The 15562-nt window shown below is 41.9% G+C and overlaps 1 protein-coding gene across 1 annotated transcript in view; it reads right to left on the bottom strand.

Moving 5' to 3' along the window:
- Glp2r (glucagon like peptide 2 receptor) overlaps positions 1 to 15562 on the bottom strand; it is a 65267-nt gene that overhangs the window by 26642 nt on the left and 23063 nt on the right. Inside the window, exons 5-9 of the mRNA XM_020178125.2 lie at positions 11593 to 11699; positions 9023 to 9176; positions 7242 to 7401; positions 5800 to 5860; positions 4654 to 4723 (exon numbers count right to left, since the gene is read on the bottom strand). Of these exons, the coding sequence (XP_020033714.1) occupies positions 4654 to 4723; positions 5800 to 5860; positions 7242 to 7401; positions 9023 to 9176; positions 11593 to 11699 (552 nt within the window). The remainder of the gene's footprint in view (positions 1 to 4653; positions 4724 to 5799; positions 5861 to 7241; positions 7402 to 9022; positions 9177 to 11592; positions 11700 to 15562) is intronic.

Genomic DNA, 15562 nt, shown 5'->3' with positions numbered 1-15562 from the left:
TCTTTCAGAGACCAGACAAGAGAAAATGGTCATCAACCCATGGGCCACGTGGAGGAAGCAGGAAGCACTTTCTCAGGAAGAAGCAAGAAGTGCTTCCTCACTGCTATGGGGTGAAACACCAGCCTGGGTTACCAAGAAGTTTCTGCTCCTCTCAGTTTCCAATGAGACACAAATCAGCAATCCCGTTTGGATGATGTTCTTCATGGGTGCAGCCATAGGAAAGGGCCTGAATGAGGAAATTTTTCAAGAACCAAGCCAACTCCTTAGATTCTATGATCAGATGGGAAGCACTCAGAACCTCAAATGCATAAGGCTCCCTTTCAGGTGCCAGGGAGTACAGTTGCCTTCTCACGTGCTACATTCTTGGTGACACTGGTTTGGCACCCTAGTATCTATGCACAGATCTGAGTCTACAGGTTGACAGAGGTAATCACTAGCATGATAGGAGCCCAGGAAGAGACCTTGTGTAACCCTGAACATTTTCACCTCCCCTCTTCTAGCTCCTGGGGCCTATGTGGACAAAAGAGCCAAAACATATCTTCCCCAAGAGCCCCGGTGAAATGCACATATTCCATAGAAGATAAGGAATTACTGTGAAAAGGGAGGAAACCTTTCTCTGTTGCATTTAAATGCATTCATTTTTTTTTTACCAGAATGAAGATTTCAGTAAATATCTATGATCTGATTTACTTTCACATGAAAAGTAGAAGATGGGATGCCACAAAGATCAGTAGAAGATGGGACATGGCCCACAGGGGGATCCCTACTGTAACACTCCAGAAGAGGAGAGATAGAGTGAGGAGATATCTGGGGAGTCCTGAACCAGCAGGATGCCCCTGAGTTTCCAAGTGGCCAATGAAGACAAATTTTACCAGTTTCTCAGCTTTGCCAAACTCCTAAACTGTTAGAGGAGATTCAAAGAGAATAAATGATGGCTTTGACTCTGTGACTTCAAAGGTCAACAGAAGGCTCATTCAAAAATAAAAAAAAGTCTAATTCATCACAAAAGCCATTCAACTGGAAGTTCAATCTGGTCAATCTGTTAACTCCAGGTAGCAGGATATGGATCTAATGACCTTTCATAGTACAGACATTTGACAAGGCTGTCCTTGAAGGACTGCACTAATTAAGATGTTACCAATTTTCTATGGAGCTAAAGGGAACTAAGACCTAGGAATATACCATGTTCCAATGGGCTCAACTCTTAATGTACACTCAGGGGTGACAGTTAATTTAAGTAGTGAAGTCTTACGCAAAGTCCTAAATAAAGACAGAGGTGGGACTACTCCAATTTCTGTGTCTGGTGAAAGACTCAAAGATCAACTGGATTCTTCAGATTGTCATACTATAGGTATTTCTGAAACATAGGAAGCATTGTACCAACAGAGCTGATGTACCTGGACATCTAGCATGGGGTAGATTCCTCAATCCCATGGCTGATCAGAAAATGCAGACCCAATATGGAGGGAAGCGGGAGAGATCTGACTATGATACTGGCGATGCTTACCAGGGAGCCCACATCTAGGATGGGAGATTCTCCTTGATCCCCTTGCATGTTCTGTTCACCATACATAGTTGACTTTTCCCCCAGAAGCTCTGTACTATGCTACAGAAATATGGGCCCAGGCCCAAATTTGGCCAAGATAAAATTAAGTACCCTGGAATCTGAAATACCAAGTGCTACCAGCTTAATCTTGATTAGAATGGTAGTTTTTTGGTTTTTCAGTTTAATAGAATATATATGGAGCCAAGAATTTTTTTAACACAACATAAAGCCTTAATTTTTTTTTTTAATATATCATGGAGCTCTCTGCTCCGTGCAGTCATTCAGGGACCCAGGCTCCTTCGATGTTGTGGTTCAAAGAATTTGGAGTTGGGGTTATGTCTATTCAAATTGATGGAAGATAAATACTGGTTCTGACATAGTCTGACAAGTCTCAGAATGATAAGTATCAAATTCTGAACTCCTTAGAACAGAAACTATGAAGGAACCTGGCACCAAGCTGAGCACAGAAAAGGTGCTCAGTGAGTGCTAAGTGGAAGACAGTGCATCAGTGAGGAAGCTCTACATGGTAGGAGTTTTGATTACATCAATAAGGCTGGAGGCTAGGCTTTGTATTTTTTTTAACCTCCCCAGGTTGTTCCACGGTACAGCTGCTGTCCAGTTCAGGATTTCTCTACCTCCGCACTCTTGGCATTTGGGCAGGATAATTACTTGTTTTGGAGGCTGTTCTGTGCATTCTAAAGTGTGGAGCTGCATCACTGACCTCCACCCACTAGATGCTAGTATCACCACCTCCCCAATTTTGATAATTACATATCTTCAGACATGGACAAATATCTCCAATAGGCAGAATCATTCCCAGTAGAGAAACACTAGTTTAGTCCAACTCTCATTTTACAGATGAAAGCCCAGAGAGGTCATTTGGCTAAAGTGCACATTAGAAGTCAGTCATGGAGCCCAGGTTTCAGACTCTTACATTGGCACCCTCTACCTCACTACATAGCCTTTCTTTTCCCTTTCATGAATGGTAGGACCTGTAGATTCTACTCACCTGGGAGTTCTGAAACCAGCTCACAGAATCCTAGAGCTTCTAGGCTGGAAAGGCATCAGGTGTAATTCCTTATTGTTCAAGACATAGTCTCTTCTTGGAAACTGATTAGAGATGGACAATCCAAAGTCTTTCTGCAGTCCATGTCAGGTTCTACCAGTTCATGGTTAAATATTCTTCCCATTGACCAAAAGGAACTTTCCCTAGTTTCTATTCAAGAATCCCCAGGCCAATCCTGACATCAAAGAATTGCAAATGTCTGGGGATAGGACTCAAGCCAAAATAAGATTAAAAAACTCATGGGTGATTCCAAAAGCAACTAAATTTGAGATGTATTGAGAGTTATTGATGTAGCTTCTACAAGATTTCAGAGTGACAGATAGTCAATAGCCCTATCTGCTTTATTTTGCCTCATTATTAGTAAGAATCTTCCAGTGCCCAGAGTGTGGGTCAAAATAGCCTTTGAGTAAGTCTATTGAGGGCTGCTGCCAGGACGAATAGAACAAGTGGCTTACACTGGCAGAAAACAGATTTTAAACATAACTTGAAGCCAGTGTGGCTGGAGTAGAGGCCTGTACAGGATCCAGGAAGGATACTAAGGAGGGTGTGTGCCTGCATGTCCAGTCTTGACAAAGGACTTGAAAGATGAGCAATGGGTCATCAAAGGATAAGATGGTGGAGAGGAGTTGGGACCCAGGGAGAGCCTGAAATAAGAAACTAATGTCTGAAAGAGTCTGCAGCCCTGAGTTACTCCAGGCTCAGGCCTTGAGGACAACAGTTTTGGAGCAGTAGCACAGTGCTATGGTTACAGGTGCCAGCTGTCACCCAGTCAGACCCCATAGGCTGAGATCTATTTCTATGGCTTTAGGAAAGTAACTTCTCAATGTTCTTGCCAAAAGATAAAAATAATAATATTCACAGATTGGTTAGGAAGATTGAGTGAGTTCATATGCACAGCACTTAGAACTGATGCTGGTTTGCAGGAGGTGTTCAATAAATGTTACCAGGTAGTGGTGGAGGTACCTGGGCAGGGAGTAGGTGGGCACTATGACCAGAGATGAGAGGATTGTGGAGAGTGAGAGCTGGGGGAGTGGAGGCAGGGCTCCCAGTACCATGTGTGGGATGTGCGTGGTTGATGTCATTTGGATCATTTACTCTCAGCTGTGTGTGTGGTGACTGGAGAGAAGACACCAGCAGCAGGCACACCAGGCTGCCTCATAGTCTAGATGTGACACAGCCCTCGAAAGCAGGAGCCTCTCCACACCCTTGGTTTTCCTGCCATTTCTATGCTAATTTTGCATTCCAGGTAACACCCAGAATTGAGCAGACAGCTGCCTTGTGTTATTGACAAATATTGACAGTCTTCTATGAAATCTAGCTTTTTTCTTTCGTGACATCACCTTATTTATATGAAATGGCAAAAACGGGCTTTCCAGCAGCCCCTTGGAAGAAAGAATCAGCCGAGCATAGAAAGCAGTATCTGGCACCCAGAAATGATGGCACTAAGTCTGGGCGGGAAGACCATCCATCTGCCTCCCTCGTGGATCCTCCCAATTCCTCCCACTGTTGGTTTCCCTCCTGCCTCTAAGCTTTTCTGACAGATTTCATTCTCACACACTATCATCCAACAGAGCTAAGGCTCTAGACCAGTCATCTCTTCCCATCCCAAATGTTCTGGGCCACAATGAATCAAGGTCTTTCCTCCTCAAGGTCTCAGAGTAGCATTTTTCTCCTGATTCTACCACCCATGACTGTTTATGCTAATATTGATTGCACGGCTACAAATGGTCAGTTTTGCTGTTGCTGGGCTCTTCTGTAACTGAAAGCCCCCATATTCCTAGAGCCTGGTCCACATCCAAGTCCTTTAACACAGGATCACAGAGCTCATTAGAGGCCCCTGTATGATCTGAAGATTCAGAGAGAGAGGGCTGCTTACAGTGTAACTATGATTTAGGTCTTGAACTAGAACAAGAAGTTTCTAACTGCTCATTCAGCAGAAACTGCTTACGCTCCAGCTTCTCCTTCTCATGGACCAGAGAATTTGGTGAGGGGGGGGAATGTCCCCCACAGCTGCTGAGCTCAGGGTCAGGATGGTGCTTACTGTTACACAAAGCAGCATGGGTCCCCGGATAATCCACCAGATTTCCTTATTCTCATTTTTTGCCCAGCACCTAAGGACAAAGAGCAGGCAGGAGAAAACTTAAAAGGGAGACAAGGATGAATGTCAAAGTCTCATGCCCTGTGGAAGAAGAATGTTTGCCTTCAAGCCTCGCCTTCTACACTTGTTCTCCCAAGAGATAAGACAGGGAGACAAGAAGGATAAAATCTTTTGCACTGGTACTGTTGATGTTCCTTACCATGAAATTGGTCTTCAGTGTTACCAGCTCAGTGCATGAATCCTTCCACATTTTTTCTCCATGTACATACAGCATAACCTTAATTATAGTTTTTATTACTTCACTAAACAGTTTACTTTTAATTTTACTAACATATGTGCATATATATATATATACATATATATGTGTACACATATACATAGTTATGGTTATTTGGAGAAAAATTAGATTACATTATTGTACATTATATAATATACATTATTCAGCAGCAGGTTTAAAAAGTCAAAAGATATAATGAACTAAGTGCCAAGCATGGTGGTACATATCTGTAATACCAGTTACTCAGAACAGGCAGATCACCAGTTCAAGGCCAGCCTAGGCAATATTAGTGAGACACAATCTCAGAAATAAAATACAAACTAAAGGGCTGGGAGCATGACTAAAGAGAGGGAGAGCATGTGCCTAGAATGTGCAAAGCCCTGGGTTCAATCCTCAGTACCAGAAAGAAAAAAAGAACTAATTTGTTTTTTAATAATGTCTCATAAAATTCTACAATATAGGTGTGCCACAATTTGCTCAATGGTTCTCATATTGATGGTATTCGGGTTTTTCGCTTGGTTTGCTTTTGTTCCTTCATTGTAAACAGTGCTGTGGTAACTATTTCCAGGACAATGCAAATGTCCTAGCAATACACAGCAGCACAGCTAATCTGTACAGCATCTTCATGATGATAATCTGCATGTTCACTAAATTAATAAACTACTACCATAATTTTGATACTTATCTATATCCCTAGTTATATTCTAGATGGACTATGTGGGAGGTTGGATGTTCTCTTTGGAAAAATGGTGTCATTCCTTGTATCTGGTCACAAATGGGAATAGAAGAGTAAAAACAATTGAATTACTTACCCTTCATTCTCGAGGTGTGCGCGGGCGATCCCCCAGGGCACCACAAAGAGCACGGGGAAAGCTATGGGGAGAACATGGAAGCATAGTTAGTAGAAGCTGGTGGACCAAGCCTGCCTGCCTCCCACCCCAGCCTGAGGGGGTCCAGCACAGCCGGTGAAAGCTTATAAAAATCCAAATGTAGAACCATGGACTGTGAGTGCAGGAGAAAGGTATGGTGAAACAGGCCCATCCATTGCTTAACGGTCAGGGTAAGAGAAGAGTCACAAGCTGTTTGCAGTAAATCCGTGGGCGTTAGCCAAAAGTTACTCAATTGCAGTCTCAGGTTATTTCCTTGGAATCCTGCAGCATTCCATTCTCCAAGGGTTTGTGGAGTTAAGGGTTCCAGATACCGGTATTCGTCATAGTTTTAAAATAAAACAACCTCATCTTGAAGACTGAAACACTGAATGTTTATGTCCTCCCAAATTCCTGTGTTGATGACCTACTCCCAATGTGATTGCATTTGGAGATGAGGGCTTTGAAGGTAACCAGGTTCAGATCAGGACATGGGTGGGATCCTCACGATGGGATATAGTACCTCTATAAAAATGATGAGAAGGGCTATGTGTGGTAGCTCACAACTGCAATCCCAGCTTCTCAGGATGAGGAGATTGGGAGGATTGTGGTTGGAGGCCAGCCCAGGCAAAGGGTTAGAGAGACCCTACTTCAACCAATAAGGTAGGCATGGTGGTCCATACCTATAATCTCAACCCATCAAAAGCCATAAGTACAAGGACTGCTGTGCAAGGTCAGCTCTGGGCAAAAACATAGCTAGCAACAATGTGAGACCCAGTTTGAAAAACAACCAAAGACAAAAGGGCTGGAGGCATAACTCAAGTGGTAGAGCATTTGCCTAGCAAACACAAAACCCTCCACACCCCCATGTGAGGATACAGCCAAGATGGCAGCTGTCTGCAAGCCCTTGCCAGAAAGATAGCTCTTATCAGTATCCAATCATGCAGGACTTCTCAGCCTCCAGAAGCAATCTTCAACATCTGATGCTTAAGCCACACAGGTATTTTGCTATGGCATTGTGACCAGACTAATACAGTTGGAAACAGGGTAAGAGGAATGTTACCTGACTCCACCAAAGACCTCTCCATGTGTGAGTGTGTGCACTGGGAGACACCCACATATGTGTACATTCTCCCCTCCTCTCCTGTTCTCTCCTCTTCTCTGCTATTCTCTCCATTCCTCTCCTCTCCTCCTCTCTTCCTCTCTTTTCTTCTTCTCTCCTCTCTCTCTGTGTCTCTTTTCTTCAGAATCTCTTATTATTGAGGAATTATCTGTCCCACAAGTCCCCCTCCAGTTAGACTTCTTACTTGAACTGAACTGAAGGCTCTGTTGGGATCCCATGTTCTGATAGCTCCCCAGGAGAGGAGGCAGAGGGTCATGTCACTCACCCCAACCCACCACCAGGTATCTGGGCCACAGCCGCCTTTCAGGAAGCACCGTGGGCTCCAGCAGCGCGTGGAGGTAAAGGCCTTCAACCAGGAGCCACAAGTGGTTGGCACCCACGAAGTAATGCAGGAGGACTTGGACTAAGCGGCAGGAGGGGGACATCTGTAGAAGGCAGAGCACCTGAGGGTGAGTCCTGGCTTTTCCAGCACCCCCGCTTGAGAGTGAGCAGAGCAGAGTCTCCCCAGGCACAGCCCTTCCCCTCTCCCCCAGGCCCTTACTGACCACCTCAGAGAGGTTAGCAATCATATAAAATGTGAATATGGCTTCACATAGCTTTTGAAGACCAGCTCTTCCTTATCATTCTGGACATTTCCAGAGAAACAAAAGCAAAAAGAATGGTCATCAACAGCCCTAATAGAGACACTGAAGTGTCTGTTCTCTAGCCTCAACTAAATATCTTCACGTGATTGGGAATTATGAAATTGACTTCTAAATAACCCATGGCTCAAAGAAGAAATTATAACAGAAATTAGAAATTTTTCCTGAACTGAACATAAGGAACATACTGTACACTAAGACTTATCTGCAGTTACTATCAAGCCTGAAATGAAACTTATAGTCTTAAATACATTTGTTAAAAAAGAAAAAGGCTGAAAATCAATTACCTTAAAATCATGTCCAAAAAGTTAGAAAAAAGAATAGCAAATTAAACCCAAAGAAAGTAACTGGAAGGAATTAATAAAAATAAAAGCAGAAATTAATGAAAATGGAAACATGTAATTAAAAGTCTCGATAAAACTGAGAATCTTCTAGCAAGGATGATCAAGAGGTGAAAGAGAGAGTGAAGACAAACATAACATAAGAAACGAAGATAAGCATACAATTACTAGCCCAATAGACTTTTAAAAGATCTGAGGAGAATATCACAAAAAATATGCCAATGAACTTGAAAAGTTGATGAAATATGAAGACAAAATCTTAGGAAAAACTCATTACTACCACTGACACCCCCCCAACAAAATATAACACCTGAATATAATATTCATGATGAATCCATAGCTTAAATCCTCCCAATATAGAAAACTCTGGGCCCAAATGGCTTCACTGGTATAATCTATCACACATTTAAAGAAGAAATAATATAAATCTTAAATAAATTCTTCTAGAGAACAAAAAAAGATGAGACACATTCCCATTTGTTTTAAGAGGGCAACATAAACTTGATAGATAAACCTGGCAAAAGCATGATAAGAAAAGAAAATGACAGGCAAATCTCTCCCACGAATGTCAATGAAGTAATGCTAACCAGAGCACAGTATATGCAAATGGAATCCAGCAATATAGGAGACAAAATGATCCATCAAAACTTCGTTCAGTCAATCCCAGGAATGCAAGGTTAGTTTAATAGGTTACTGCATTATTAGTAGGAAAAAGGAAAAGCTACTTTTATAGATGTGGATCTCAATGTGGGAAAATCCTTGCTGCCTTAAAAAATTGTAATTGTGAAAAAGATTGGTCTACTCAAATTCTTCTGCTTATAGATAGAAAAATTCCTTCCCAAGGACACCCAACAGTGGTGGTGAGTATGTTAACCTTCATATTTCTTACCTGGACCCCTCTGGGGGGACATTGTGTTTCAGGTCACACACTGCTCTCTAACAGGAAAGTTTTGGGTGTCCCTTCAGCTCCCTGTTCCCCTCCCCAGCCCCATCTACCGTCTCTCTGATTCCCAGTACTAACCCCTCAAGTAGGAGGGCCAATTTAGGTGGAGGGAGGGGATTACCTCAGACTGGTAGGACATCCACCCCTTCTCACTGTCAGGCCTCTTGGAGTAAGAGTTGTGGAACACGATGTCTTTCACCAACACTGCGAGGGCTCTTAGGATGAATGAAGCAAACAAGTTCATGTGGATGTAGTTGCGTGTGCAGTGCAGCTTTCTGTACAAAGAGAAACAAACATGAGTGCTTTCCCTCAAGAAAGAATGGCTGGGACCCACAGGTCCATGCCTGACCTGCCTGTGGATGTTACTACACAGTTATATCACAGGGTCTCCAGAACTGGACTGCCAGCTTATGTACACTGACTTCTCTGGGCCTCATTTTTCTCATTTTTAAAATGGGGATAATAATTGCAGTCACCTACCTGACATGTCCCACAAGCCAGATCAGTTTCCAAGCCATGAACATGAGTGTGGACTTGTGGGCACCCTCGCTCCTTGCTAATTCTAGAGAAGGGTCCTCTTATTACCCTCATTTTATAAATGGCAGAACTCAAGCAGAAGGGTTAAGTCACCTGTCTAAAGTTGCGGGGAAGCAACTGGTAGAGCTAAGAATCAGACCCAGAAACTCTGAGGCCAGGGCTGGGAGCCAGGGGTACACCCGTAATCCCAGCTACTCAAGAGGCAGAGATCAGGTGGATCATGATTCAAGGTCACTCTGGGCAAAAACTTCGATAGACACCATCTCAACCAACAAGCTTGGCCTGATGATGCTTGCCTGTTATCCCAGCTATGTGGGAGGCATAGAGGAACCATAGCCTGAAAACAGCCCTGGACAATAATGTGAAACCCTATCTGAAAAATAACTGAAGCAAAAGAGGACTGAGGGCGTGGCTCAAGTAGTAGAGCTCCTGTCTAGCAAGTGGAGGTCTTGACTTCAAACCCCAGTACCACCCCCCAAAAAAAGAAACTGAGGCCAAAGTATGGCTCCCTGAGGCTTTGCTGCCTCTGAGAATAAAAGTATTTATCTCAGTTAAATTCTGGAATTTAATTTAATTTGGGCTGGAAGTGTGGCTCAATCAGTAGAGCACTTGCCTCATAAGTGTAGGGCCCTGAGTTCAAACCCCAGCACCACCAAAAATTGTATAAAGTGCATGTAATGAGCACCCAAAAAAATGTCACTTTCATTACCCCTCCCAGGAGCCTCCTGCTGGCTCTTTGTCATAAAAGTTGATGTGACACTGTGAGTCTTCCCTCTGTAGCCAAAACAAAAACAAAAACAAAAAAAAAACATACTTTCTATGCAGCCTCTACCCCATCTTACTTGCTTTCAAGCTATTATGTTTTTAATTTCCAAAAAGGACTTGGGGTAGATTCTTGTGTTTTATTTACACTCATCCTTCTCTCCAATCAGCCTGAGGACTATGTAAGGGGAGGGACTGGGACTTTACTCTTCCTAGAGCCTGAGGCAAAACTCCTGGTGGTGAAGGTCTATGATCCCAGCTTGGGATCCCAGTTTGATGGACCCCAGTTTGGTTGATATTATTTATTCCAGGGCCTGGAAGCTCTTTTCTCCTAGCCTGGTTCTGGGACTTTGGGAAGAAGGTGTATGGAAGGAAATCACAGGAAGAGGGCCTGGGAGATGGAATTCTTCCATAGCTCAAGAATTGCTCTCCCAGTGGGTAGATGGTTATGACTCTGCTCCCTGGATCCATAAGGTCCTGAAATTGTGAACTAAAATGAGAAGACCTGGGGCTAGTAGAGCCCAGGTGGAGGCCCATATCCTGGTCTCCTGCCTCTGTGTTGAATACTCACTCTGCTGGATTTAGGTTCTCAAACGAGCCCAGACTGACTCAACCTCGGAAGGCAGGGTCCATAAATACCTCACTTGGGAGATTTCTAAAAATGTGGTTTAGTAAAATGCACGCGTTTTGGATTGTGAAAGACAGTGCAAGGAAATGACGATGCTTAGACCTTGGGTTGCTTGGCTGTGGTCCTTGCTCCATTGCCCGCCAGCTGTGAGATCCTGGGCAGCTTCCTTCATCTCTCCATATTCCAGTTAACTCACATCTCAAATGGGGGCTATACAGACACTAATCTCCTAGGATTACAACTAATGTTCATTCGGATTAGGAAGAGACTGGAATGATGTAATGCATGTAGAGTGCTGGCGGAAGCCCTTCAATAATTTACAGTTTACTGAGCCCCAGAGCCCTGGATTAAAATCTCAGCTCTACCACTCACCTGCAAATTGCTTAATCTCTTCTATAAAAATAATCTCTTCTATAAAAATAGAGCTGTGGTGAGCATGGGCTCTGGTGGTAATGGGTATGACCAGGGATTTGGACCAGGGATAGGCATACTAGTGGTATCTAATCCAAAACAGGCCAAGTCAGTGTCAGGAGTCCTGGATTCAAGTGCTAGCTGTGTATCCACCTGGCTTTATCAGTACTTGGATATTCCTTTCTTCCCATTGTCTGTAAAATGGGATGGATACACCAGACTCTCTCAAGTCAGTACCAGCTCTGATGGTCCATGACATCATCCAGCTCAGTCTTGTACAGCCTTCTGGAGGTAGCCACTGAACAAATTACACGATACATGCCCGATCACAGGTCTGCAGAAGTTCTACTCACCGAAGAAACAGGAAGAGGGTGAGAGCCAGGAAGAGGGAGATAAGAGAGAGGGAGTATCCCACGGTGTACATCAGCTGCAAGGTGGACAGCAAGGCATAGTGATCCACCTGAACACAGAGGAAGAGCAGCTGTGACCAAGACATAGTCCAGGACCCCAGCTCCACGAACAGAACCACCAAGAGCCTAGGCATAGACTGAAGCATCCCCTTGTCCTCCAATCTGCTTTTAATCTTTCCTTCCCTTTCCTTGTTGATACTCAAGTAGGACAACTTAGACTGGCCTCTGAGATGAATCTGAACCCCAACAAGAACCCACAGAGAGTCTCATCCTCTGATTGGACCCACAGCCCAGCATGGACACACCAATCAATCATAAAGGAAGTGTGTCCAGAACAAAAGGATAGCTTGGGAGAGAGGACAGGCTCTTTGCCCATGGAGCGATGTCCTGGGAGTCTGTGGGTCCTTCTCCCTGAAGGATGGAGCCAGATTTCTGTCTGGCTGACTCTCTCCTCAAGTTACTTCCTAAGGTGGCCTCTTAGAAGAAGGCCCAACGGAAGAGTGCGATGTCTTCTCTGAGTCCCAGGACAGTCTGATGGCTAACTGTTAATTCTGTTACAAAGTGTGGTTTTCCAGTGCAGCCCCACTTTCTCACTCAGCCTATCAAGATCACGTTTCTTAACGGTTTTTGTACAAGAACCCACACAAATATACTCCTTCCTCACTTATGTTTTGAACTTATTTATATAACTTTACTGACTTTATTGAAGCATAATTGAGCTGCAATAAACCACATGTATTTAAAGGATAAAACATTGAAATTGGGCAAATGAATAAATCTTCGCTTTTATCACCACAATCAAAACAGTGAACATTTCCGTCACCTGTCAAAAGTTTTCTCATGACCCTTTGTAATACATCTCCCCCCCCACATCACCTCATAACTTGGTAAACAGATTAGTTTGCATTTTCTCAAATTTTATGTGTTTTGGAATATTATGTGCTTTTTGGTCAGGCTTGTCTCACTCAGAATACTTATTTTTGAGATTCATCCATGTCATAGCAAATACCAACAAGTCCAGTCATTGATCCACATGAAGATATCACATTCAAACCCATAAGTTAAACAACAATAAGCTAACATGCAAGATTGACTATGGTCCTGCAGCATTTATCCCCAGGGTAAGGGTAACAAATATCTTCTGACTGAATAAAATAAAAACTCGGACACTCTAATTTTATATAATTTTGGACACTGATTTTATATGTAAATAGTGATATATATCTAGAATACCATGAAAAGTTACATTGGAATTAACTTTAACGACTCCGATTATATTTTCCTTCACATTTTATTGATTGTCCATAGATAATAGCTTCCAACATTTTGATTTTGGTAGCTTAGTCATCCAAAATTTTTTGTCAAGTAATTTAATGGCCTACAAATAACAATTAAATCCTTTATGTATTAATCATCAAAAAATATATATATATCAACAGTCCATTTTTATTGCCAAGTAGCATTCCACTGTGGCTCTACTGCCTTTACTCACTTGTCTATTGATGGACATTTGGGTTGTTTTCATTTTGGAACTTTCACAAATAAAGTTGCTATGAACACTCCTTGTGAGTCTTTGTGTGGACATAGGTTTCCACAGAAATAAATACCTAGAAATAGAATGGTGGTGGAGTGGAGGGTATGGTTTAATGTCTTAAGAAAGTGCCAAACTGTTTCCTAAAAAATTTGTTCCAGTCTATATCCCCACCAGCCATGAACGAGAGCTCCTCTGCCTTCTACCAACACATCATACAACCAATCTTAAATTTTAGCCAATCTAATGGGTAGCTTAGTAGTATTTCCCCAATGAGTAACAATATTGAGATTCTCTTTGGCCTCTGAGTATCTTGCTTGGTCAAGGAGCTATTCAAAACATTTGGCCATCTTTTAAATCAAGCTGTTCATTTTCTTACTTTATATAGTCTAGATACCAAATCTTTTCACAAATGTGTGTTTTGCACACATGTTCACTCATTCTGTTGATTCCTCTTTATTTTCTCAGCAGCATCTCTGGAACAGCAGCTTTTGATTTTCCAATTTGTCAACTCATTCTTTCCCAATTTATGGTTTTGCACTCTACTTTTGAAATCCAAGGGCATTAAGATTTCTGGTTATTTGTTCCAGAAGCTTGATAAATTTTTGTTCTGACATTCGAGTCTGTGATCTATTCCCAGTTAATTTTTATATGTGGTGGAAGGCAAGGTTTGAAGTTATATGTTTGTCTTTGTTTTCTTGCATTCAGTGTTCTGGTACCAATTATTAGGAAACATATTATTTCCCCATTGTGTTGCCTTGTCACCTTTGTCCCAAATAAATTGACTTCATACATGTGCATTTATTTTGGAACTCTCTAGTTTGTTTCATTATAATCTATATTTATCCTTAGGACAAAACTGCACTGTCACGATTACAGTATCTTTATATATCAAGTCTTAAAATCAGTTAGTGTTAGTCTTCCAACTTTGCTCTTTTTCAAAGTTATTTGGCTATTATCCTTTGTTGATCTCTACAAAAATTCTGCTGGGATTTTGATTGGAATTTCCTTGAAACTATGAATAAATTGAGAGATACTGGCATCTTAATTATATTAAAAGGCTTTGTTATATCCCTCAATTTATTTAGGTTTTAAAAATTTTTTGTTTAGCAATGTTTTATAGTTTTCAACCTTATAGATTCTGCCCATCTTTTGTCAAATATATCCCTATGTGTCTCATATTTTAATGTTGTCATAAATAGTACTTTCTTAATTTCAATTTTCAGTTGTTCATTGCTAATATGTGAAAATACAATTGGTTTTGAATTTGATCTATAACCTGCAATCTTGCTTATTATCAAAGCACTTGTAGTCGATTTCACAAATTGGGGCATTGGTTATACTATTCATTAATGTTTCATTCACATTTATCTTGTCTTTTCAAATAGACTAAAAACATCCTGAATGTACAGAAGTATTTTGTTTCTACACAGAGTGGTGTGGTTTCTAAAAATTGATAATTCAGGTGTCATATCAAGACTTTATTGAGTCATTTGGACATCATTTGTTTTATTGGCAATAATGAAATTAATGATATAATAAAATTACCAAATTGTTTCTGAAGTATTACTCCTAAAACACAAATGTATGTTTTATGCAAACAGATCAGGGTAAATATTTGAGTTTTTTTGTTATTGTTTGTCAATGTTTTAGCTAAGGTTTTCAAGAAACAGGTCCTGAGACAAGAACTGGAGTGCAAATAGTTTGTGTGGAAAGTGAAAACGTCATCATTTGGGAAAGGGAGTGGTAGGGCAGGACACATAAAGGGTGTGTTATTAAGCCAGTTGTGGGGGAAGCTCTATAAACGTCAGGATTACCCACTGAAGATCCAGTAAGGTGGGGTATTTAAACACCAACTCCTGCCAGTCATTGGCTGAGGGATACCCCTGGCTGATATTAATTCCTTGGCACTCTGGTCTGCATTTTAGCAAATGGGCTTCAGGAAAGAGGGAGCCAGCAAAGAAATGCATGTACTAGTGGTTAGAAGTCAGACATTGTTGAAGCAGAAAGGCTGGGGGCATGGTTCAAGTAGTTGAGCACCTTCTAGCAAGCATAAGGCTCTGAGTTCAAACCCTAGTACTACAAAAAAAAAAAGAGAGAGAGAGAGAGAAGTTGGGTATTGTGTGCTGAACTGATTGCTACAGGGAGTATGACAGGGCACCAATAGCATCTGCTACAGTTGGTTAAACTGTGTTCCCTTAGAGAGTTTTCTTACATTGTAATCTACATCTAGTTCACTGCCAAAACCTGGGCACTTCCCTAGAGGCTCCAAAACATCCATCTCCAGCTTACTCTTAGTACCACAAGTGAATCTGAACTACTTAGACACCTTTACGAAATGCCAGGGTATAATAGGAATCCAACATGGAAATCATATTCACA

Source organism: Castor canadensis, chromosome 11 (genome assembly GCF_047511655.1).
Source record: "Castor canadensis chromosome 11, mCasCan1.hap1v2, whole genome shotgun sequence".
Lineage (NCBI taxonomy): Eukaryota > Metazoa > Chordata > Mammalia > Rodentia > Castoridae > Castor > Castor canadensis.
Note: the sequence above shows the minus strand (reverse complement) of the source record. Positions and strands in the feature narration are given on the sequence as shown.